Source organism: Clarias gariepinus, chromosome 14, assembly GCF_024256425.1.
Source record: "Clarias gariepinus isolate MV-2021 ecotype Netherlands chromosome 14, CGAR_prim_01v2, whole genome shotgun sequence".
Taxonomy (NCBI): Eukaryota; Metazoa; Chordata; class Actinopteri; order Siluriformes; family Clariidae; genus Clarias; species Clarias gariepinus.
The window spans coordinates 16,632,399-16,659,601 of NC_071113.1; the positions used below are offsets into that span (position 1 = coordinate 16,632,399).

At 37.3% G+C, this 27,203-nt stretch overlaps 1 protein-coding gene across 1 annotated transcript; it reads left to right on the forward strand.

Moving 5' to 3' along the window:
• The first annotated feature begins 1,189 nt into the window (after positions 1-1,189).
• ccdc186 (coiled-coil domain-containing protein 186) lies at positions 1,190-26,715 on the forward strand. The gene is made up of 16 exons (XM_053511473.1): positions 1,190-1,315; positions 3,552-4,417; positions 7,288-7,414; positions 9,347-9,475; positions 9,908-10,120; positions 10,202-10,321; positions 10,541-10,645; positions 10,998-11,096; positions 11,421-11,507; positions 11,591-11,733; positions 12,879-13,134; positions 13,388-13,577; positions 17,901-17,981; positions 18,261-18,480; positions 22,779-22,998; positions 24,637-26,715. Exons 2-16 carry the CDS (start codon positions 3,573-3,575, stop codon positions 24,718-24,720), a joined length of 2,919 nt encoding a protein of 972 aa, XP_053367448.1. The 5' UTR covers positions 1,190-1,315; positions 3,552-3,572; the 3' UTR covers positions 24,721-26,715.
• Positions 26,716-27,203: the final 488 nt, after the last annotated feature.

A 27,203-nucleotide genomic window follows, 5' to 3' on the forward strand; every position in this document is an offset into this window, starting at 1 on the left:
ATATATTTTTTAAAAGTAGTGTTTGTGTTATTTTTGTTATTTCTGCCTGAGTAATATCTTTCTTACTGAAAATTTCAGCATGGGTTTTTCAGCATGTTTTCACATTTTATTATGTGTGATACGGATTTCTTTTGGTTTACTGTAATGAGACTAAAAAGTAAGGAAATCACACGACATAGCTTATAAATGTTAATAAGGAAAAAGCCCTCATAATGGCAATTATTTTTTTTAAACTCTGTTTTAACTGTTGGTCTCATTGCCTCCACAGGAGGGAGTAGTTTAGCAAAAAACATATACGGATATGCAGTATATAGTGCACGGTGGTGTAGTGGTTAGCACTGTCGCCTTGCACCTCCAGGGTTCCATCTCTGTGTGCATGGAGTTTGCATGTTCTCCCCGTGCTTGGTCGGTTTCCTCCAGGTACTCCGGTTTCCCGCCACACATTCCAAAGACATAAAGATAATTAATTATCCCAAAATGCCCATAGTATGTTTGTATGCCCTGTGATGGATTGGCACCCTGTCCAGGGTGTACGTGGGATAGGCTCCAGGCCCCCTGACCCTGAATACAGGATAAAGTGGTATAGACGATAAGTGAGGGCGTATATATATATATATATATATATATATATATATATAGTCGCAAGCCGCAATGAGCGGGCCCAAGCACTTTACGCCCCATGCCTTTCCCATTGAGATCTACACATGTATAATTTTTGTATAATGCAGCAAAATCTCTTATCTCTCAGGCATCCAAACGGCAATATTTTCAATATTTATTAAGCACATTATAACCCCAAAAAAGCCCCAGATGCTATGAAAAACAAAAATCTTTTAAAAATTAAGAGGGCCCTTCACACACTATGGCATTAGTACTATCATAGCGATGATGTCAACGTGCTGATGTCATAATTCTTGGGCCCTAATTACATGCAATAAATACCTATATAACATCCCACATGTTTGTCAGTTATAGTGTCTAGACTGTCTAGGCTATATTGGATCTTATTGATTTTTTTTAAATGTTCAAAATATTCTTATTATCAAAATAAAATACGAATGTCGCATGGTTTCAATGCTAGTTAGAAACTGAGTCCCACTATTTCTCACGCTGCTCTTTCACTTTTTATTTCAGCGACGAATAAAAAGGAGCCTTTTAGTGCGCATGCGCAGTATCTATACGGTCTGCCGTCGGTTCGGTGCAGTGGCCATATTTGTTGATGTGTCACCTGAACAGAGGCTAACATAAGGACGGTGGAGACGGTGTGCTGTGATTATTTTAATTCCGGTCGAACTGAATGGACCTAACATAACAGGTGAGTCAAATGTCAATTTCGGTTCTTGTCTAAAGCACTGCTCAGACACATCGCATTTCCGGCATCTATGTTAGCTGGTTGGCTAATCAAGTGTTTTTAGCCGTTGCTAACGTTTACTCTTCATTCCCAATTTCTAGGATTAGGTGGATATAAATATCCTGTTCTAGCAGTATATTCGATCTTATATATTATTATATCTCGCTAAACATAGCTATTCCTTAGATATAATGGATATAAGGCTTTGTTCAGGAATGTCAATGACAGGTCATTGATTATGGATGTAGTTGACAGATAGCTAGCTCTGACTATCTCCATGGTCATTCCAAAATCTTAACTCCTTGGGTGTCTGCTTAGTTTTTAGATCATCTTATGATTAGTTGCACTTTCTTAACACACTGTGAATGTGTTGGATTTATACAGCTGTCAGAAAGCTAGTACAGAATAACACATGAGAATTTCAAATCGTGGGCTTTCCCATGTAATTGACTTCTGGTTGTTTTGCTTTAAATCGTGTTGAGGAGAGAAAACTAGTCTTTTCAGGAAACCACTTTCTTCAGGGTTTACATTTCCTGAAACCCAAGGTTCAAGTCTAGCAAGAGTGATGATTCTGAAAGTGTCTCTTCCACCACAGGATACAGGATAAAGTGGTATAGACGATAAGTGAGTGCGTAACATTTGGCAACATTTACCTTTATATTTACTTTATCTACATCATCAGTTAGCATTTATTTTTATTTATTTTTTTACATTTTTTTAATACAGTACCAGTTAAAACACCTTTTGGACACCCCTTCTAAGTCAGTGTTTTTTTTAGTGATTTATTTTCTACATTCTAGAACTATTTTTCTTTTTCAACCTGTGAGATAACACCTATGACATTAATAATGAGTAATTAAGCAATAACAACACTAACAGCACCGCAGATTTTAAGCCAATTATGAAGGCTTTACACAGCAAAAGTAGCAGACGCTCTATATCAACTGTATTATTTTTTGGATGCCTTCAGCATTGTTTTACAATATAGAAAGACCATAGAATTAGAGGGTGTGTCCAAACTTTTGACAACTTCTCAGGTTCAGGTCTGTAAAGAGCTGAATTAATAGCTGATATATATCTGTCATCTGTTCTTCTAGTTTGTTTGACTATTGTTTATTGTTAAAAAAATATTAAACCTTTTCTATGTTGGCAGTTTGAATTTAGTTCAAGGATCTCTAATCCTATCCTCAAATTATTCCAAGGATTTATATTTCCATTCCAGCTAGTATTTATTTACACCTGATTTTACCTGTTGAATCATTTCATCTTGATTTTTTTTTTAAGTATTTAAAATGTTTCGTAGCTCATGCACATGAAACAAATGTGAATTTAAAATGTTTAGTAGCTCAGGCACATTTGTTTATTCATAGTTGCACAGCAGACAAGTGATAGTTTATTATTCATCATCCATGTTATTTTTTAAGGCTTCAGCCATTTTATAGCCAGAGAAAGACTTGACTTTTGTCACCCTTATGTTCAAGAAAAAAAAGAAATGCTAACCCAAATCTAATATACTCACTTGTAGCCATCAACTTGTGTAACGTTTTTTTTTTTTTTTTTACTGAAGTGCAAACTCTACTGCAAACACTATATCCTGTTGTCCAGCTGTGTTCAATACTCTGTATTTATTAGGCTTTCCCAGGAGGATTAGATAGTTCCATAACTTAATCACTTTACAATAAGCCTTACCCTTATTTTAAGCACACTGTCTAAAGTTCATGCCTTTTGAATTTTGCCCTCACACTTTCTGTGAGTGCTGTTTTCAGAGAAGGTCTTGTGTATACTTGTAACACATGATTGTTTTCTAATGGGATTGGCATCTGTAGCAGTATCAGTCAAATTCCTAAGAGAACAATTGAATTGTCATTATGTCACTGAATGAAATCAAGTGTGTGATGAATGTCAGCTCAACTTTACTGAAGCAATCTTTGTGCGTGAAACAGGAAAAGTGTAGTTATTTGATTGGTTTATGGACACAGTGCCAGAGCATGAGCTAGCGCTGAAAAAAGGGGAAGTCACTTTGACTTTCTTACTGTCTCCTATGCAGTAACAAAGTGTGATAATGAAAAACAGTTTTACCTAGGTATAATTTTTTTTTCTTAGACCAAAATTTTGGGTAATGTAAGGCTGTTTATTTTGAAAAAACGTACTATAAGAGGAGCGCTGATCTGTGCATGGTAATAATTTCTTGCCCTTTCAGGTGTGGTGTTTTTAGGAGAGCATGGAGCAGCGTGACTGTGAGGGAGAACAGCACCCCGCTCCCGATCCTCCGCACAGCACAGACATCGTCAGCTCAGCATGCACGGGGTCAACCCAAGTCATCAGAGATGGAGATGGTACTGGACTGGAGCTGACGGGTGTGGAGGAGGACATTGATGCTGAACAGGACAGTGTCTTGGACAGCGTTCAGTCTGATAGTGCTGAGAGGGCGGAGCTAAGGCTGAACCTTTCCACACCAGACCAGGATGAAGCGACTGCAGAGGAAGGGCATGGGGATAATAGCAGCAGCTGTGACAGTGGAACTGCCTCCATAGATGATATCAGGACTCCTCCTCCTCTTGCTAATGAACATGTAGAGACAGGGCCTGCTGTCCTGGATGGGGCAGTAGAGGTTTTACTTCCTTCCAATCATCTTGAGGACCAGAAAGTGACCTCTTCTTGTGTTCCGGGTGATGGAGGAGAATTAACCAATACAATCAAGTCAAACAATACAGCTTCACATGAAGTAAGTCCATCAGGGGATGCTGCCAAACCTCAACCTGGCAAAGTGACAAACTCTGGTTCTGAAGTTTTACCACAGCATGAGGTTAATCACTTAAACTCAGTGTCGAATGCTAACCCATACGATACAGACTGCAGCAGGAAGCTAATGTCTGAGATTCAGCGATCAGTGTCTCAGGAATCTCTGTTGGATGAGTTGGAGTCAGAGTTGTTCAGCTGTCAGGTACAGGAGCGAGGCAACACCCGAGTGAGCCCTCCGAACGGTCTGCCCAAGGATCAGGGCTCCATGGTTTTCGAGAAATGCGTCCAGTACAAGTACTCGCAACAAGAAAAGGCCATCAAAAGGTATTGATTATATTTAAATTATTTTGTATTTTACATATTCTACTGTATATCTCTGGTCACGGTGCTGCAGAGGGGCTGCAGTGTAGCAGAATCATTGTGAGTCTAAAATTATGTGAAACTTGAAAAATGTATCACCAGGGTTTTAAATACTTCAGTGTTGGTTTTAGCACTGGGTTCTTAGAGTCATGAACATTTTGGAGCAGATTTTTTTATAATCATTTGTTATCTTTGTTCTGATGTTTAGATAATGAACAGTGTAATATGCGTCTGCTCAGTTTGTTGGGATTGTCATCTGGTCATCAAAAACTAATTTTGCATTAGTGTTGCTTGGTAACACAACAGTTTCTGAGCCACAGGTTAGGTTAGATTAGCATTTCTGATTTTCCTGATTTTCATGAACTTCTCTTCCCTCCTCTTCTTTCTCTCATGCTTATGTGACACACCATTATTAATTTAAATGAGATCAACAGCTGTGTATTTTTTGTATGGCATTGAAGGGTGTGGCATACAGCATTGTAATTGTGGCATATTTTTCTTTGTATTTATGTTATTTTAACATAACACGATTTTGCATACTGAAAATATACAGAAAATCACTAGGAATCACTCACAAATAAAATGTGTAGTGTTTTTTTTATAGCGCTAAAATACCTCCAAACTCCTTTTGAGCAGTTGCCTTGAATATAGAATAAACATTTTGAGGTAGAGGTCGACCAATTTTCAGCCTGGCCTGATAATAGTTGCTAATATTTGGCATTTTTTAAAATCAGAGTGCTGATTAAAATATTTTAATAAAAAAATTAGGCTAGATTTGGTTCTGATGCAGCAACTTTAGCTATGACTAACCCACTGGACTATCTGATTGATTAGAAGTTACCAGGTGCTGCTTATCAACACTGAAGAAGTGTGTAACGTTTCTGCAGACTTAACCAACCTCAGAAGCCTGTGGAGTGTATTTATATTTATACTTTTTATTCATTTATTTATGGAAGGAAAAAAAAGTTACACTTTATAAGAGAGAATTTTATAAGAAATGCTGTTAAGTTCCTAGCCCACCCACTAATCGTAAAAAAATAAAACTTTTGCATGTGGTCAAAGAAATGCCTATTTTATAAAGGTAAACCCGTATACTGTACATTACCGTACTGCTGTGTCTCCTGCAGTGCTAGAATGTAAAACACCGATGTTGCACCTATATGTTCTGTAATTCATGCAAAAGCGCGTTTTCGTTGGTAAGCACTGTCGTCTTCTTCGGTATAAGTAAGATAAGTACAGTAATAATTCACGAGGAATTATTTATAATTGTAAGTTTTTGCTTTTATAGGTATTGAATTTTGTACACACTTTTAAAGTCAGATCAGTCTAATGACCAGGACATCTCCTATATTATCATGTGTATGTGAATCATATCTTTTTAATTCACAGAATCTGAGTTCTGTGTGTTCTCTGCCATACTGTTGAGTAATAAGAGAAAACTAATCTGAGAAGGACAGTGTGTTTTTATTCAGTAACTATACTTTTGTAGAGAACATTTGACATGTTAATATGCAAAATGCAAAAGAAATTTACATGTAGGAAAAATAAAGATGTGTGCGCATATGTGTGTTTTGTGTGCATATTCCAAGCAAGCAGTAATATAAATACATATGTTTCTGAGCTGAGAAAAAGTTATTTTGTACCTTTTACTTTATTATATACATAAAATTATATATTATATATATATATATATATATATATATATATATATATATATATACGCTCTGCAACTCTGGAGCTGAGTTCAAGGTTTTCTTGCTAGGGGTCATTTAAGTGGATGTTATAAACTAAATCTACATAACAAAAGTGTTCTGAAGAGGGAAGGCCCAGCTTGGGTGGGAAGTAAAACAAGAGGCTGCTAGGTTAGTTTGAGGCAAATATTTCCAGGAATTCTTCGGTTAAACACATGCTTATAAGCATTCCAACAAAGTTTTGTGTAAATTTTGAAGCCAGGAATTTAATTTTTCTGCAAATACATATCAGTTTTACATATCGGTTATCCGTCTTTTCCATTATTAATAACCTGTATTGGCATCGGCCATGAAAAACATAATGTTGATCACTCCTCTGCTGTAAGGTATGTTTAAATTTATTTGCACTGCTAGAAAATAACATTTCTAGTCTGTGCTTGATTAAATAACAGGCCACTATTTACAATACAACATCACTGACACTTATCAGACAGTCCATCTAAGCATCAGAATATTATCAGCTGTTTGGTGATTGCTTATGTCAAAACAGACTAATACACAGTCAGAGTATACTGGACATTTTTACTATTTTGCCAGCTATATTTTACATACCAAAATGTTTCAGTGCTGTGAGAGGATCTTGCATGCAATTTTAATCCATGTTCAGTTGTTTTTAGTTAAACATGAAGGCTAGTATCCAACCTTGGATGCTAAATTAATCTGATTGAGGAGAATTATTTTCAACAAATCAACCAACATAGAAATTCTATTGATACTATTTTATCACTATATTGCAAGAATATATTGAATTTGCCAAAAAACCTACAGGCATTTTATCACTGCAGAATTATTGTGTCTTCTTTCCTGCTGTGCTCGCACAGTACGTGACTACATTCTCTTGTGTCTTGTGATTTTACTTTCCTTATTTTCATTTAAACACCTGCTTTGCCCAGAAACTGGAGCCAGTCCAGCACTGAGCTGTGTAAGGCTCTTGTTTAGGAGCCTAATCAGTAATTGTTTTTGGACAATTGATAAATTTAAAGGCCTTCCAAACGGTGTTGACCAAACCAGTGACAGGCTCTAAAAACACTGAGGGATGCTTGTAAACCTGTTACAATAACAGTTGCTTTAATCATGTGGCAGGTTGCTGGATGAGAATAAGAAGCACCAGGAATTGATTCTGGGCATCTGCTCTGAGAAGGACAACATGAGGGAGGAGCTTAAGAAGAGGATGGAGACTGAAAAACAGCATCTTTGCTCTATTAAGAAGGTAAATAAGTGTCAGCATTAAGCTAGTCGGGCAGTATGTAATGTTTTGCTTTTATATAATGATATTTTTTTATTCATTCTGGCCATTGTTATGTGAGGCATGGTAAATAACTAGGCTATTAATAGCAACTGATAAATGCAAATGGCACTGTGTTTTTTTTTAGCAAAATAAGCCTGCCTGTGCCAGTTCAGATGGCAGACCTGAATATGCTCTCCTCGTTGATTAATACACTTGTTTACTAAAGAGCTGGTTCTGAGTGCTGGGCAAGTACACCACTTTAAGGGCAGCAATGGGTTTGATGAGATTGCAATCTAGTTCAGGTCAACGGGGGCCTTTGTCACAGAGGGTAATAACGCAAATCAAACAGTAGCCCAGGAGGCCTGCTGTGTCTAGAGAGCTTTAATCTGGTATCAGGTTAATAACAGGAAACAGTTTGTGTACTATACCTTCACAGCTTACCATCACAGCTGAATTAGAAGGGGCATCTGTGCTCTATTATCTCACCAGTATCTTATCAGACTTATTCACTGCTGTGGGGACAGAGAGAGAGAGAGAAAGAGTGAGAAAGAGAGAGAGAGAGAGAGCAAGGGACAGAGATTCATTATATACTATGCCCAATATCTCAGCAAACACCAAAACATAAATAAAAAAACTAACAATTAAAGACTGGATAATTAATGTTTTTCTGTAGTGGAAAAAGAAGAAGAAGAAGAAGTAGTCTGGGTTCCCAAGACAAGCAGAGTTTATGTCAGGGCCAATATCTGTTATAATTCATATGGCATAACAAAGTTTTAGGTTTAGTAAACCTAAAAGAGTTGAAAAATCCTACTCCTTATTTACTTTTACAAACCCTTTTTTGTGTGTGGATGTCTTTAAACTTACACACTTCATTGTGGTGAAGCTGTAACCAAAGCACTGCTCCTGAATCCCTCTGCCTGTTCCACACATGTCAGCTAATGCACAAACTGACTGATGGTGGAATAGTTCTAAGTGGGTGTTTGGTATGGGGAAGCCTTGTAATATTCACAGTCACAGCTTAAGCATCAGCAAAAAAAAAAAAAAAACAAGAAAATGTTTAATAGATTAAGATAAAGAGATACATTTTGTCCTTTAATCTGTATTAATGGGCTTAACTAAGCAACCAATCATACTTGATCGGGCAATTTGGAAACCCAAGTTAGCCTAGAATTATGTCTTGGGACTGTGGGGAGAAATCAGAAAACCCCGAGAAGACCCATCAAGTCTAAAGAGAAAACACACGCACACGCACACGCACACACACACACACACACACACCGGAGGCAAGTTTTAAATTTGCTGGTGGTGCGAGGTGAGCGCTAACCACAAAGCCACAATGCACAAAGCACAACATTATTATATAATATAAGCTTCCTATTGATGCCTAGTCATTTACCAGGCAACCAAAACATATGATAAGGAAGCACAAAAGAGTTTTTGCATACCCTGTGGCATAGTTGATATATTTACAATCTGTCTACTGCCGCGGTTTCTCTTGCCCATAAGAACAATGATAGCCTGGCAGCTATTTACAGTAGATGTTTTCCTTTGTAAATTAAAAGGCAAAGGTCTGCTTTAAGTCAAAGCAAACCAACATGTTATTTGGTTATAAATTTAGAGAGGTTGTAGGTAATAGATTTAGACATCTTTACAAGGTTATTAAACATTCAGCTGCTGACTAGCTGGTAGGAATATTGTTTCTGGATTTTGTTGCTCTGTGTATAAAGGCATGATCTTTAATATTCAGTCACTGTGTGGTTCTTGAACGTTAATTGCTTTTACCTTTTGAGTAACTTCTCCCTGTCAAACCAGCTTTTGTGTCGTCATACAGGGAGTGTTTATGATAACCTGTGCCTTAGACATTCTTAAGCAGATTTTTTTGAACTATAACTGTCTCTCTTCTTGTCTAACCAGTTTGAAAGCAGGGTGGAGGAACTATTGAAGGAGCTAAAAGAATCCAAGGACAAACTGGTTCATCAGGACCAGGCAGCTAAAAACACTATTCAGCAGATACAGAGGGAGATGTCCTACCGCCTTGAACAGGTTAGAGGTCATCGCTGTGACCACTGCCCCTGGTACCATGGAAACAATCACCATAAGATGGCACCCTTCCCCCTTTCCCACACAAAGCTCTTTTTCATTCATAGTGGATCAATTACTTCTAAACAATGAGTAGACTATGGGTCTCAATCTCGTTTTCCCTGATCCTTCATGGATTTAACTTTCACTCGTGTTTAAATTCTAAACCCATCTCCAGTCTAAAGGTCTATTGTTTAGCTATATATAATAGATATTTAGGTTGAATTAGTGTTAATTATTATAGAAAGATTCATTCAGATTGGTCTTTTCTTTCATGCAAAAATTTTCACAACAGTGTCAAAGGCTTTCTCTTCACAAGAACACTGGAATAGTTTCCCACAACTACAAAACAATAATGTAAATGAAGAGAAGCATTATGTGGCATTACTCTTTCAGGCAGGTAAGAAGTGTGAGGAGGCACGCCAGGAGAAGGAGGCCATGGTTATGAAGTATGTGCGAGGGGAAAAAGAAGCACTGGACCTTCGTAGGGAAAAGGAGCAATTGGAGAGAAAGCTCAGAGAAGCAACAGCAGAGGTGGACAAACAGGCCAGGAGGGGTAACCAGCTGGCACAGGAAAAAGGACGGCTTCAGCAGCTATATGACACCAAGGTAAAATTGTGTTTGGAATATAAAATGATGATTTTTCATTCGGTTCTTTGTTCAGTGGATTTCATTTTTTTTTTCTTGTAGGAGAATGAGATGAACAGGCTGTCTCGGGAAGTAGAAAAGCTCAAGGATGAGATCAACTCTCATGTTATCAAAGTGAAATGGGCCCAGAACAAATTAAAGAGTGAGACAGATGCTCATAAGGTAACGTTTAAAACCTGGCTAACAGTGATGAAATTCCAAAAAGGGAAATAAAACCCTAATATTTTCATGTATAATTTAATACAGATGTACTAATCCTAGTCTTGATGGCACTCGATGGCATAGTGTGTTTTTATTATATTTATTTTATTATATATAGTGTATTTTTCATATTATTACTGTTTTTTGTTGTTGTATTCATTGATATTTCCCTAAAAAAAGGAAACAAAAGACAAGTTAAAAGAAACTATGGCCAAGTTGACCCAAGCGAAAGAGGAGACCGAACAGATACGCAAGAATTGCCAAGACATGATTCGTACATATCAGGCAAGTCTCAATGGGATGCTTGTTTAAAATCGCTAACCAAGTGATGCTACTGAGAAGTTTAGATATCCACTAGGGGACAGTGTTGACCGTTGTTTAATTTGAAAATATTTGCGGTCTGAAAAGCCTATAGTGCTGCTCTAACACTATAGGATTCTGAGTATATAAATGTTTAGTACAAAAATATACTGTTTAAGTATAATTTCACCAGTTTGCACAAATCTATATCTAAAAGAGTAAGAGCACAATAAAGCCACAGGTGGCATGAGTTCCTTATCATTTGTTAAGAAGAAATTAATTATTTTTGAGGAGAGGTTTATAATGCTCAAGTAAATTATTCTCTTTCACTCTGTAGGAGTCAGAGGAAATTAAGTCTAATGAATTGGATTTAAAGTTGCGTGAGACAAAGGGTGAGCTGGAGAAGCACAAGCAGGAACAGACAGACCAGCTGGAGGTGAACTCTTGTTTTATTTTTACGCTCGTCTCATAGGGTCTGTCTTTTTTCGGAGTCATAGTATATACTTTTTTATTGCATCTCATACATGTTTTCATAGCTAGTAGTGACAAGTCGGTAAATTCACATTGAAGTACTTGAAGTACCTGAAGATTTTTCACTGAAGCATTATTTGTATTATTTTATTAGCTTTAGTAAACTTTAACATTACTTGGGAAGTTCTTTCAGTCATCACTTTAGTAATTAGAATAGGCATAACAAAGCAATCGGTTAATAACTTTGGAGAAGGCTCTTTTGCATTGTCTTTTCTGCTGTGATTGACAGATGCATCGAGCCAAGATTAAGGAGCTAGACGATCTAAAGAGGAGCTACAAAGAAGGCATGGATGAGCTTACCACTCTTAGAACTAAGGTGAGACAAATATGTATGTACATAGCATGTAATATGATTTTTAAAGTATTTGTTTATTTACCCTCGCTCTCTGTCATATACAGGTAAAATGTCTGGAGGATGAAAGACCTCGATGGGAAGATGAGCTGGGTAAATACAGAGAGATCATTAACAGACAGAAGTCTGAGATCCAGAACCAGCGTGAGAAGCTTGGGGAAACTCAGAGATTAGAGCAGCAACATCAGAGGTAATGGAAGCACCCCCGAACCACTAACCCAAACCAATTAATCATACCACATGCAGTGCCCTTAATGACTTGGAGAAGCCCATAGCTACTGTAGTATTGGACCCTTGGAGCATTTCACTTCCCCATCTGGTGCAATAGTCTTAAAAGTGGGATCACTATAGGAAATTGTCCATAAGAATATGATGATGATCTTAACACAGACCAGTGGGTGTGGCTTTCCATTAGAGAAGATGGTTCAGTTGAATACTCCTGAACATCAAAAATGTAGCTGATGCAGCCGGTTTGTGTGTCAGTTCTCAGCGGGGAATAAATTTTTACTAACTAAGAGATGCAAGGGTGATTCTGTGCTCACTGTAGTGTGATCACAGGGCCTCTGTTAGAGTTTACACAATTATGTGTGTGTGTGAGTATCTCTGAGGGTTGCCCCTGAGTCATTTGGAAGTACGACAGGTAATAATGTGGCACCACACATTATTACTTATTTTTAGGAATTATGTTAGTTTAGACCGAGCAATCTGATTGGATGATAAGCATTCCATGAGTGGTGATCATGGACGGTGACACCACTAGGACGTATAACTACTGTATATGTATCACTCTGTGTTCCATAGTGTTCTAATACCATTCATTACACTAACTGTGGGTCGCAGCATGGGTGAAAAAAGGGCTGTGCAGTTTGTGGTACTGAGGAGAGCAAAAAAACACTTTGACTCCTAAATAATTACTTTAAAGTTCCAAATCGCATACATTCTATCTGTGTTCTTTTACAAAGCTAACTAGCTCCTAACACAAAGCTAAATTCCAAATCACTCTTAACCCCTGATCAAGGGCACTACTTGGTGTATGTGACAATAAATTGTGCACTAGCTTACCATTTAACACTATTTGAGATTCAACCCTGAAACCCGAAAGTTCAGAGCTGATATTCTAAAGCCTAAAAAGCCTAAATATGAAGAGAAGTTGGTCATCATCTCCGCCAGTAGCTTTTTCCTAGTTCTGCCAGTCATGGAAGCAATATTTATGTCTGTTAATATGACTTATGGGTTAAACTATGGCTCAGAAATATAAATTACAGTGAACTGTTGTAACTCTGTATATGTGATTGTTATTACATTTTCTATGCATGTACATATTCTGATTGACAGTGATGAGGAGGAAATTGCATCTTTGAGGGAGGAGGTAGAGAGTCTGAACTTACAGATTGCAGACCTACACAGAGATGTACAGGGTGGCCGAGTGCGAGAGGCTGAGCTCCTGGCCTTCACAGAAAAAATGACGAGTAAGAATGCTCAGCTACAGTCTGAAAGCAATGGCCTGCAGGCTCAGCTGGACCGCCTGACCACTAACTCCAGGGAGCTGCAGAATAAACTGGAAGAGACCGAGAGGGCGCTGACAGACATGGTGCGCTCAAACGTGATCTCATTACAACACATAATCTTACTGTCGACATATAAGTACTTCCATTATTAACTATTCCACCCCACGGCTACTAAATCAATACTTAGAGTGCATCCTGCATTAAAAGAACTATTTTTACAACACAAAAGAAGCCTCATCACTCATATGGTGGAAAAGAACACATTGATTTAATGACTATAAATTGTATGCCTCTCTTGGGTATAAATTAGATTGATGTGTGTGTGTGTGGTTTTAGACAGCAAGGTTGAAGAGAGAGGAACAGCGAATGCACAATGAAGTCCAGGCCCTACAGACAGAGCGATCTGCACTGCAAACAGAGACTGCACAGTTGAAGACGAGAGTAGAGGAGCTCCGAGATGAACTGGTTACACAGAAAAGGAAGCAAGCAGCCAACATCAAGGATCTGACAAAGCAGCTCACACAAGGTACCAACAGAAAAGTAGATAGATAGATAGATAGATAGATAGATAGATAGATAGATAGATACTTTATTTATCCCAAAGAAATTTCAAACATCCAGTAGTGATATTCAGACTGTAGACTTGTATTTTACAGCTGCAAAAAAAAAAAGCCATGGGAGAAGACCAAAAGATAAACAGAATATTATTTGCTTAGAAGGAGATTATCATGCTTTTACAGTATTAATTATTAATCATTTTAAAAAAATGCTAAGAATTATTATATTACTGTATATTCTAATCTTCATACAAAAGTCTAAAAGGAAAAGATTAAATTCTCTGCTTGTTTTTATTTTCTTTAGAAATATATTTTTGAGGGAGAAAACTTGTGTGCCAGTTCTTCTTTCCTAAAAATAGACATTTCTTTTTTTTTCTGGTCAGCAATGTTCTTTAGTGTGTTTGATAGCTATGGTGAAGTTACAGACGTGCTTGGAGTGGCAGCAGTAGCAAGTGTAAATCGTAAAGTGCAGCCATAGCATTTTACCCAAATGAAGTGTTTTTACTATGTTGCTGAATGGAGAAAGGTTGGAGAACGATTTAGCGCAGTCTAGTGTGAGGTCAGCCACAGCGAGATTCAAAAGCATTGGTTTAAACAACAGTAGATACTAAAAAGACCTGGGTGATGTAAACATTGGATCATTCTGTCTTAGGCGTCTTACAGTGCGGACATGGCAATTTATTGCCCTAACCACATCAGCAGTCCTCATGCCTCCCTGCAGCATGCCTAATGCACGTTCACGCAGATGAGCAGGGACCCTGGGCGTCTTTCTTTGGGTGTTTTTCACAGTCGGTAGACAAGTCTCTTTAGTGTCCTGCGTTTTTAGAACTGTGACCTTAAATGCCTACTTTCTGTAAGCTGTTAAGGTCTTAACAACCATTCCACAGGTGCATGTTAATTAATGTAATAAAATAATAAAAAAATATTCATGGAAAACATTGTTTAAACCCTTTACAATAAAGATCTGTAAAGTTATTTGGATTTTTACAAGATTATTGTTGAAATACACAGTCCTGAAAAAGGGACGTTTCTTTTTTTGCTGAGTGCGCGTATATATATATATATATATATATATATATATATATATATATATATATATATATATATCACACACTACCGTTCAAAAGTTTTAGGACACTTCTAACTCCATGATGGTTCCTGATTTTTATTTCTTTCTACATTGTAGAAAGAAAGAAAGATTGTGACTAACACAATCTTTTCATAATTGATCAATCAATCAATCTTTTTACATCCATGGACACTATGGACAATTACACGCACGCCTTCCTTCATATCTACACTACATGTTGTACGTTTACATCCTGGACCATTGCACAAAGACACTTTAATAACTTTGCACACCTACCTTCACAACTACACTACATGTTTTCGTTTACATCCTGGACCAGCGCACAAAGACACTTTAATAACCTTTGCACAAAGTCACTTTGTTCTATGCATATTTGCACACCCAGTACAGTATATTTCAATTTGTACAGTATATTTTTCAGTACAGTATATTTCAATTTGTACAGTATATTTTTATTTTTATGTACATCAGATTTCTATTTTTATTTTTAGTTCTATTTTTCCTAGCATATTTCTATTTTTATTTTTAGTTCTATTTTTCCTAGTTTAATTTAATTTTTCTATCGTTTTTCTTTATTCATATTTATTCTTATTTGTAAACTTTAATTCTCTTTTAGGGTCAATGGCAGTCGTATAAGCATTTCACTACATTTCGTACTGTGTATGACTGTGTATGTGACAAATAAAATTTGAATAGCAAATGTTAAACTGTTAAATGCATTAATCTCCCTTGAACAGTTGATATTGAGATGTTTCTGCTAATCTGGGGTGCTGTTAATTGGTCATTTTTCAGGCTGATAACTCTAAATGAACTTTTCGTCTGCGGCAGAGGTAGATTTTGGTCTCGCCCTCCTGGGATGGTCTTCATGAGAGCCAGTTTCATTATGGTGCTTGATGGATTTTGCAAATGCACTTGACAATACTGTTCTTGCAAGAACTATTACAGAAAGGCTGACCTCTGCGTCTTAAAATAACAACCAACTGTTGTTTTTCTTGTTGTTACGTAATTACCTAATCCGTTATGTGTTATTTTATAGTTTTGAAATCCCTAGTATTGTTGTAGAATGTAGAAAATAAATCACTAAACAAACAAAAAAAAGAAATGTGCAAGTGTTCTAAAACTTTTGAACGGTAGTGTATATATAACATTTTATCCAGTTTAAGCATCAAGTTTTCTGTCTTTACAGCTACCAACCAGGAAGGGCAAAGGCCCTCATGTGCTTCCTCTGAAACACATGACACTATGACACCGGCATGCTTCTAATTTAGCATTAGTGAGCGGTTAGCACTTAAGGGATAGCACTCTATCGGCCCACTTTTGCTAGCTCACAGGTGCTCGTGATTGGCCTGTGTGCCTTTGATTTATATGAGAGTGCAAGTATGTCACCCTTCCCCCGAGAGCACATCCAAACTGCTCACTAGCCAGGATTTAAACTTGTGATCTCTGAATAATAGGGCAAGCACATTTCTGCTGCTCCACTCTGGAGTCTGTGCATGTTTATTTAACAGTCTTAGGTGTATTTTAGATCTCTCTTTGGGTATTACTAGTTTCTATTTAAATTAGTGTCTTCTGGCCGTTGTAGGTACCAGATGTGCTTTTGTGGTCAGTCAGATCTGCTTAGGGACCAGCACCTTCTGGTGAAATTGCCCAACACGATGATGTGATATGATGATGTGGCACATTGTGATTGGCTGTATGTGCTGTATTTCTTATTAAAGTGGACTTACCACAGCATAACCATCAATTGTAAAAATCCCAAGAGCAGAATGATTCAGAAGGACAAACTGCATGGTACCTTGACACATAATATGCTATCTATGGCAGCATCACTACATCATTTGCATATTGATTGATGGATAACCATCAATAGGTGTTTTTGCCTTTATTTGACATTTACTTTGGCTATATATACTTCTCTTTTCCATGCCAATAAAGCACTTTTCAATTTGAGTATACTAACAGTACTAGTCAGTTCAGCAATAGTTCTTACAAGAACAGTAGTGCATTTGCAAAACCCATCAAATTTGCTGCAGAGGAAAAGTTAATTTAGAGTTTCCAGCCTCAAAATCGCCAATTCAGATTAGAGTCTTTATGAAGGCTTTACAGGGCGTAAGTAGCAGACGCATCTCAATACCGCCTGTTCAAAAGAGATTATTGCATATTTATAAAGTTTTTAATAATGCAATGTAGAAAAAAATGAAATCAGGAAAGACCAAAGCAAATGTGAAATAAATGCAAAATATATATTGATGGATATCTATCTATCTATCTATATGCAAATGTAGTAGCATTGCCATAAATAGCATATTGTGTGACGTGGCACAATGTAGTTTGTCCCAATCGTGTACCCATAGATATCGTATGATGTGATATCATCAGCAGGCACTGGTCCCTGAGCAGATTTGCCCACCCTAGCACATCTGGTACCTACACTGGCAACCAGTGTTTGTTATTTAATTGTTTATTATTATTTTATTATTATTTAGATTTTCAGGTTAGGGAGGAAATATGTTTAATGAGGCTTAGCTATCTATACTGAGTGACAAGGTGTACATCAGTTAATAAATAAAAAAATGAAATGAATAAATCATGAAATCCAGAGAATGTAAACTGTCAACAAATTGCTGTCTGTATGAATGGTTATAAATCCCCTTTGTATACGTAGCTGTTTTAATGGTGCTTCCTTCATTATTGTAACGGGGCATTACCATTTCTCTAAAGTCCCTGGCTTCCTGAGGCACTGTTGGTAATTATGAAGCCATGTTGGAGCTCTCAGAGGGCCTGCTGAAGGAGCAATGCTGCGAAATCAGACAGATTGAGGTAATATATTCATCCCTCTGTGTGACTGGAGGGAAAGCTAGGTTAGGCCACAGTGCATGTTCATTCTGCACTTCGTGAAGAACAAGCAAGAAGGAAAAAGGAACATTAGAGAGTCTGGGGATTTGTATCCTATAGAGGACATGTGGAGAATGTGAAGGTATTTTTAAGCAGCTCTATTTTTGCCCATTCTCTCCGGTACATGTTGACTTTTCTCCTGCTCAAGGCCCGACCTTTAACTTGAAGTATATTAATTGAACGTGCTCAAATTGTGGTGAGGATGTGTGTCTTGTGATGGTAGGCAGTTTTCTCACTCTTCAGGGAATAAGCTCCTGAGCTGAAAAATATATATTTTTTCAGCTGTTATCCTTTTCCCCTGTAATAGCACGCAAGAAGCTGGACCAGGTGGAGAATGGCGGCTGTGATCGGGAGGGCAGCAGCATGGGCAGTCGCTCCAGTTCTTCAGGTACACCTTTATCACTAGCACACATAAATTTTTTGTTAAAGGTCTAGTTGCATCTATCTTTCTCTCTTTTTGCTCGACACCCTGCATGACCGTTATCTACATCTTGAAGCGTCTTGATCTCGAAGTTTTTGTGTGACTGATTGCCATCTGCTGTGTGAGGCTGATTGTTATTCCCCGTATGGTGTGACTGTCACTTGAGTGCATTCAGTGAGACTTTGTTTCCGTTCTTCCTCAGTATGCTTAAGGTGACATTCTCTCTTCTTTCTCTCTGGCTCTCAGGCTCTCTTAATGCTCGAGGCAGCAGTACGGACGATCGTTCTCCTGAGAACCAGTCGGCTTCGTCTGTGGTGGTGGTCGACAGCTTCCCAGAAGTGGACAAAGCAGTGTTGGTGGAGCGTATCGTACGGCTACAGAAAGCCCATGCACGCAAGAATGAGAAAATTGAATTCATGGAGGACCACATCAAGCAGCTTGTGGAGGAGATCAGAAAGAAGACAAAGTGAGTGTTATACTGTAGCATGTAATCTTGTATATAGTAGGTGTAAACAAGTCAACTACATTCCAGACTTTAAACAGCATCCAAAAATGTCACAGCAGCTGTTTGTTTCTTACTTGTTTCTCAATTTATCCCCTGCCAACTCCTATTTCTCAAGGTAACTAAATGCCACATGCACTCAATTACTACTACTGACTTGTACAGTCTCCTGTACTTAGATATCCATCTGTGATCTCATACCATGTTCGCTTATTTGTGAGATCTTAAAGGGCCATAAACTAGTGCTAATGTGTATTTATTTATTTATTTATTTATTTATTTATGATGATGATTAGATTATTTTTGGATATGTAATGGTTGTGTTAAAACAAAGACAAATTGTTTTCATCCTACTCCTTTACTGTAGAGAAGGGATCACCCTGGCTTATCTTCTCTTATGTCCCATTTTTGTCTTTACGCTGCATCACCAGCTTTTATTAACATTTTGTCCACATGTTGAAGGATATTAAGTGATTTGAAGTCAATGATTATATAAAAGACCAAGGGATGTGTTTCAGACGTCTGTATAAGTGTCACACATTACTACTGACGCAGATTTCAGTCAGGCATATACATCCAGTATGAGATGTGCCCAAGATGCCTAGTCATATGTACTACAGAGTGATTGACTCGAAAGAGGCCCCGAATATTTTGTAATTACTCTTACTATAATGGAGCAATCCATTCAATTCGCCACCACCGTGATGAGAAGTCAAATGACTGAGTAAAAGTGTTACGGTGTTAAACGGCAAGATGGCTGTCTGGCGCCAAACTTATCAATCCGACTCAGGGGAAGCTCCATATATTGAGGAGCACATTGTACATTGTTTCGTTCAGATTGCTTTGTCACAGCAGGAGTTCTTACAGAATATTTAGAGCCTCTTTCGAGTGAATCAGCCTGTATAAGTAGTTTGTTCATCCATGCCAAATGCATGACTCTAACAGGCACAATTTTATGAGTTCTGTGATCACTGATGCTCTTTGCTGCTTGACACAAACTGCTTTACTTTGGATGAGCAGGGTTTACTCAATTTCTCCACAGATGGCGTGCTCTAGGAAGCTTCTTAACTGAGCATTCAACTTTCAGTAAATGCACAAGAGTTTCTTTGGTTTATTTCTACTTTGTGGTTTCTCTGTAAAATCACAAGCTGCATTTCTTCTAATTCTTGTTAACAGCAAGAGAGAGATAAAAGAGAGGCTGCTAGGGGAATGTCTATTTTTAGTTGCTGTGACAAGTGATAAAAGGAATGGATATTTTTCATGGATGTTCCACAACATTATATATAACTATAAATGGATAAAAGGTATGATGTGTCATCCTTTAACAAAACAAAAGTTTGTAATCATTGTCAAGTTGCTGTGGTATAAAAGGACTAAAGCACTTATCCAATTTTCTATGACAGAACATCATGTCATGTTTTGATCTAATTCATTTTTTTGCCTAACTGGAAAAACTAGCATATAGACTTCACATAATATGTAGCTAATTAATCATGTTGTGTAAGTTATTAAATGTCATATTTTTTTGTGTAAAATTAGAAACTAACAAAAAATAAAGAGACAAGCTCATTACAGGCATCCTTCTTTGGGAAGTTTTGTTTTGACATAATGTGACAATGCCTTATTTCTAAAGAATAGTGAGTGAAATCCATCATTAAATTATTACAGTATTATTACAGTATTATGTAATAATAAGTGTAAACCAGGGTGTTTGTAAGGCTACAAACACCCTGACACTTAGATCAGTATTCTGAGATTTTATATGAAGTGTCCTTTAGCCAGCAATGTCTGCATTTTCATTGCTCAGTGTTCAAAAGGCTCAAATGATGCTCTGATAAATCAGGTATTCAGTGCTTGTGTTGACCGCTAGTGTGACCGCTAGACTGATCTGTAGAAATTAGAGTCTTTCACAGCTTCATTGTTACATATTTATATGGATAAACCTCCTTCGCTCTTTCTAATTCCGTCTGCCTTTTGTCTTCTGTAGGAATTAGATTTTACTTATACAGTGTGTATATTAAGCATTGTTTCCCCAGTATTTGTGTGCATTTTATTCTTGCTTGTTTTCCATGATGTACAGAGAGGTCAGTGTTACCCAAAGACAGAACTGCCTCATGTGTGTTTGTGTATCTAGGTGTCAGTTATGAGGAATCACAGAGATTCCTAAGTATGCATCATACCTTATTGCATATACACCTGCCAAGAACGCAGAATCAGCTCTCAGATGTGCACAAATAATATTTTACAGAGACTGTCTCTGCTCTGAAGATGAGTGTATATTGAGGTACTTGGTTACAGTACATGGATATAGTAAAGTGATTACAGAAATAAACTGAATTTGATTCGCTTTAATTCCCCAGTGGTTTCATTTAGCATATGGTGCCACATTTCTCCAAAGAGATAAACTAAAGAGTTGTAATAAAAGGCTGGATATAAGATTTGTCTATTGCAAGTTTGGTAGCATTATTAATTTGCAGATGCATTAATTTGAAATTAATCAATTAATTGTATTCAAGACAAAATACATTCCCATTGTAGATGTTCTTTTCCTGATTAAAATAAAAAATAATAATTAGAAAGTAGCTGTTTCATGAAGGTTGCATTTCAGGTAACCATTTAATGTTTAAAAATTATTTTTGCTTTTCATTTGTAGTTTGATTTCTAAAATGCATATGTTCTTCTTACTGCTGTCCTTGCTTTCCCCCTACTGCTCTTACTGCTACCAGGGATAATCAGGCCAAGCCACCCTGCCCTGGCTTTATATAGTAACAGAGAGTGAAATAATTTCAGGACATATCGTCACTAGTTCTGAACTACCAACATAAAGAAGTGTTACTAGATGTCAAATAGTAAAAAAGTGGACAGTATCCCGGTTTTATTTATCTTAAAATAATGTCTCTCATTATTTACATACAAGCCATGATGTGTTATACACAAAATTAAATTTCTGTTTATTTTGTTCTATTAAATACTGCCATGATGGAAATTGGGTCCAAATGGACCCTAGATAATTTTAAGGTAAGCTGATCTGTTTTTGTAGAGTGAGTAACTCATTGATTAATTGATGGATGGTTGGATGGATGATTGGATGGATGGATGGTATTTAGATTTCTTTTGTGCCACCTACCTACCATTTTATGAAATTTGAGTCTTCCTTTTTTACATAGCTAGGTCATTTAAAACCCTGCCTTCTCTGATTTATCTGAAATTCTTTTTTAATTACAAACTCTGTCAATGCAACATTACTTGGGGAGTTCGCCCTATACATATATGCCCTCCAATGTCCTTGTCTCGAGATGTGGTCTGAATAAAGCTTTAAAATTGAATTGGCTGTAATGTGGGCCATGCGTCACTATGGAAAAAAAGATGGGAAGAAAAGGGAGAGATGCTTCTTTTCATCTTCATTTTCAACATATTAAAAAGTCAGCAATAATGGCAGTGACAATAATGATTTCCATCAGCACATTGCTGTTCTGTATTCAGTTTCAAATTGAGCCACTTAAAAATAAATTAGCTGTTTATGACTTGAGTTTTTTAGGCTATAATTTAATCTGGAGATTTTAATCCTTTTATTAAAATGCACTCAGAAGATGCAATGGTTATTTTAGACTTTTCACCTAGGCGGTCTGTCCAACAAAAACAAACAGCCGCAGTAGGAATTAAATTTTGTCCTTGTTTTTATTTTCATCATACATTGGGTTTTGCCTTTTTAATGGAAAGCAAGACTTCCTGCTATCAAATGGTTTTAAAAACCACTCTGCTTATATGGGTTTAATCATGACTGTGGGTTTGACTTGGCTCGCCAGTTTTAAAATCTGATAGCTTCTTGGAGTTCTAGGATTACATTGCGGCTTTTGTGTCCTGAAGAAAAAGAAATAAGGTATATTGATTGGGTGATTAATGCTCTATGCCTTCTCCTGGGTCCTGGATCATTAGTGGCTTTAGCTTAGCCTAGTTAAGGGTGTTCGTAATACAACACCTGTTACCGCTGTGCGCACAAGTGTTTGTGCGTGTTACTTGTTCATGCTTTGTTTGCTTATGTTATAACTAAACCGAAAAAGTAAATATCTGTTAAAAGTAAATATCTGTTAAAAGTAAATATCAGGTAGGTGTCTCAGCGCCTTCATAGTGTGTATGTGCATACAGTATGGCCTGCCTGTATGTGATCCTGTCAGGTATTAGGTTTTTTTGAATTTTGAATGTCAGCAAAAATCAGTTGAAAAAAAAAAAAGTAACGTTATGTGCCATTATGTATCCCACAGAATTATTCAGAGCTATGTTCTGAGAGAGGAATCTGGAGCTCTCTCATCCGAGGCATCCGATTTTAACAAAGCCCACCTGAGTAAGAGAGGGGGCATCATGGCATCTCTGTACACTTCACACCCGGCTGACAGTGGGCTCACACTTGACCTTTCGCTGGAAATCAACAGGAAGCTTCAGGCAGTTCTGGAAGACACGCTGCTCAAGAACATAACACTGAAGGTAACATGGTCTGCCTTATTTGGTGCATGTACTATAAATGGATCCTAAACTATTAGTCGTTTGTTGTCTTATTTGTTTCTCACAATTCGCGGTTGTTTGGATGTTATGTCTCAGCACGTGGTAATTTGCCTATACATGGCTCACTTGGCGAAATGATATCGCTCGGCTGACTCTTGGTATTTGCTGATATAATCGCAGGAGCTTGAGGGTCTGGGAAGGCGATAGCTATCATAAACAAAGCACATTGAGCAGTGATTGACTAATGACTCATACTGAGTACATTCTCACACTGAATAAACTGCTTAACATGAACGTTAGGCATGAACCAGCAGGATAGAGATAAAGCTAGGGGTAGCCATACATGGAAGTGTATCAGCACAAGATCAAGTAGGATTGAGGGTTGGTTTACTAGGTGTGCACTTTCAGTTGTATCTGGAGACATCAGAAAAACATTTTCCGGTCATATACAATCAAAGTAGTCAGTAAAGTTGACATGCCCAGTGCTTCAGTAGTTGGTGGTTCTGTCAGCGCTCGTGCATAGTTCTCACTGCTTATTCAGGAAAATCAAACGACTCTGTTAAAAGTAAATATCAGGTAGGTGTCTCAGTGCCTTCATAGTGTGTATGTGCATACAGTATGTGATCCTGTCAGGTTTTAAGTTGCAGTGATTTTGCACTTTACGGAATTTTGAGTGTCAGCGAAAATCTGTTGATAAATGCCTGATCTACATGATCTTTCAACAGAATTGAGAATGTTTTAATCCTAAACATTGTTTTATAGCATTTTAATGAACACTAAGCAACCTGGTTACTTGATTTACAGTTTTATTTCGAAACATGCATTTTTTTCACTATGGGACCAAAGTTATGGCAAAGTTATTTTAGAGGTAGCAGGACTGCTACAAAGGCTGTGAATTCCTTTTTTTCTTACTACATCATGCAATCCTTATTTTAACATTCTAAAAATAGGATTTCAATGTTTTTCACACAGGTCCCCCTCGTAAACAAAATTGCAAATGGCCATATCTCATTAACCAGACATGATGATACAGTAATAAACTTGGTATCCAAATTGAACTTACTCAACCAGGAATCTAAAAATATACAGAACTCGACTTAATACCTGATTTAATGTGATGGGTCGCTTATAACCAGCTCTCTGATGTTATGTTGATATTATTGCTGCTATGTTGGAGGCATGAGGAGCAGGTAAACATCTAGAAAATCCTGATTTTAAGAGACTGGTTTATTGCAAGACAGCTTGACAGGCTGGAAATTGATCCAGTTGCCTGACAGCTTAATCAGTGCAATTGATTTGTGCAGTTATACTTTGCTGCAACATTTCGTTCTCTGAACAGCTTTGAAGATTGTTCAGCAACGCTTAACCCATGTTTTAAAAAAAGGGCTCAAAATGTAGAGTAATAATTATAAATATCTGTCCATTTGAGAAAAAGCATCAGAAAGATGATGACTCAACACTTCCTTTCGGGCTCTGTTAACCCCTTCACTGTCATCTTATCTTTCAACTCTCATCTCTCAGCCTTTATGTTTGTCTGTCTGTCTGTGACCCTGGGTTGAAATCTTACTTTGCTGCTTTAACACAGAAATGTCTCACAGGAATATAATGTTTTCCTCACAGGAGAATCTCCAGACCTTAGGTTCAGAGATTGAGAGATTGATTCAGCAGCAGCGACCAGTTGAACCCACTGTCAGAAGAAAATGACAGTAGTGCTCTTAGCGAAGTCACTACAAGACATTACAAATGTGGATATTTACAAGCATTCAGGTGCTCTGAAACACCAGGGTTTGTGGTTAACCCAGGAGGCTGGCAGGTGGGAAAATGCACATGCAGACATCCTCCCACAATCTGTGTGACAACCTGGAAAAGGAGACTACAAAGCGATTGACCTTGTGAAGTACTTGAGTCCTCTTCATCTGCTTGCTGTCAAACTGTCATTCCATCATCACTTACCTGTCCGAAGTGAGCTTCACCAATGTACTGTAACTACTATTCGAAGTTCAGAAAAGAACTTGCACACTTCAACCCAGTGATGTGTAAATTTATAAAGTCTGGATAATGAATGTAATGATGATTGAGTACACGTGTATGTGATGAAGGTACATCGATTCTCCTCCAAAGATCTTTTTTGTAATGGTGCATTTTTGAAACAGAGGGCATCTCCAGACCTGCTCCACATCATCTTGCTGCATAAAGGCTGTTGCTGCTTTTTCTGTTCCCCTATGTTTTTTGTGCCAATTTCTGAATGTGTGTAAATTGCAGACACTAATGTATACTCCTACACAGTGGCTTAAGAAAGGGGCCATTTTTGCCACAAGATTATAATTTAATTTTTTTTCAGCTGTAGAGACTGTTTTTTCTCTGCAGACTGAATGAAGCACTTAAAAAAAGGCCAGATCTTACACTGCATGCACTTTTTCCAATATTAGGAGTCTTGGTTCAATATAAACCAGATTAATCTTAACTACACATGGGATAAGTGGATATAATTAGCATTGGTTTTTAATAAGTGAGATTTTTCCAGGTCTAAATTAAGTTCTTATTAAATCAAAGGTATCCTTTTGTCCTGCATATTGAGAGCAATTTAATGTCGGTCATTTGTTATATGAAAAACCTGTCACGTATATATTTTTACTTTTCCTCTCATTTTCCCTGTTTGTGTTTCTCTGTGTAAATCTATTAGGAGACGTAATTAAAGAAGTGATTTGAATGGATCAGTAAAAACGGCAGAAGAATCTTAATATATTGGGGGAAATAAGTGCAATTCTGTTTTTTTTTTTTTTTTTGCCTTAACTATGTGTTGGTGCTGGTGGTATTGCGGAAAGGCCTTGTTTTTTCTCTAAAACAAGCCTGAGCTGTGATTCTCCACAGTAACTGTCCCATTTAAGGCCCTAAAAAGAATGAATTTGTGATGGCGAATTCCTTTGGTGGATTGAAGCCAGACTATATGCTTTCTACAAGCTGTATTCGGACTGCCTGGGGAATTGCTGGCCTAGAGATCTCTGCCCTGCATATTTAAGCGTTAGAAAGAAATGTGTCATTCACTGCTGCTCCTGGACTACTTATGTCTTTATTCTTAAGCTTACAGAAGGTAAATAGTGAAGGATTATTTTGGCAATGTGGCGATATATTCAGGGACCATACTTTCACCTGCCAGCCTTTTCCTGACATTAAGCCCAGACGAATGAATTGTAAACTTTTGCCCCCTAAGCTGCGAAGGGGGATTAATAACCATGTACCACAACACAACTTAAGGCCAGTGCTTGGAGCTTCACCTTTTCTCCCCACACTCCATCATCCTAGACACAACAGAGACATTCCCTAAAAAAAAAGCAATGTGAACAGAGAATTTTTTTTTTTGCAGAATGTACTCCAAGATAAACACTGTCAGTAATTGTTTAAAAGTCTGTTTCATAATTTATTAAATCTCCCTATTAAATTCTCATAAATATAAAATGACAAGAATTATCTGTTGAAGTATGTGTGTTTGTGAATGGTGATCAAAACTGATGAAGTGGAAATATACCATTGAATCTCTTCCTGATCTGTCATCTGTGCTCTGTGTAATTAACATAGTCAGACTGTGATTATATGAACTTGTAGATATGATGTGATATAAATGATTAGTTGGTTTTAAAGATAAAAATCTGGATTCCTTTCTGTAAATATGGTGCTTACAAGGAATAAAAGAAAAAAAAAACAGACTCCGTGAAACAGTTCTTCTACATAATTAGGTTATTCTTTGTGTCACTGCACAGTTAGAAATGGTTCAAGTCTTCAGCTTGATATTAGTTGTTTCCTTGGTCAACCATAAAAGGCCTTTTATGCAAATTACAGCATTGGCGCAAGCATCAGCCAGTATTTAATTATGCAGGTCAGTGTTTATACAGGAAGCATTAAATATAACTGAGCTACATAAGATCCATAAGTGGAGTTTCTTCCTAAGAGACCTGCTTCCTCAATCTTTACTGAATCTTGTCACCAAAGAGGCTGTTGGGAAGGATGGCATGTTCTGATCAAAATGATGGAAAGGTCATACGCATATATGTGCTTAACAAGATGAGATAAATGTTTATTAATGCCATAGGGGTATATCAAATGTTACAGCAGCATGATATGGGAAGAGTAATAAATAATTGACAGTAGTGGTGTCATAATGATATGTTTATTGTTAAACGAAACAAAGT

What these genes read in the sequence shown, in the direction of transcription:
- ccdc186 (XM_053511473.1), top strand. Translation starts at nt 3,573, where the DNA reads ATGGAGCAGCGTGACTGTGAGGGAGAACAGCACCCCGCTCCCGATCCT. An exon ending in GACAAAGCAGCTCACACAAG is followed by an intron (nt 13,578 to 17,900) that starts GTACCAACAGAA and finishes CCCCTGTAATAG; the next exon opens with CACGCAAGAAGCTGGACCAG. An exon ending in CAGTCGCTCCAGTTCTTCAG is followed by an intron (nt 17,982 to 18,260) that starts GTACACCTTTAT and finishes TCTGGCTCTCAG; the next exon opens with GCTCTCTTAATGCTCGAGGC.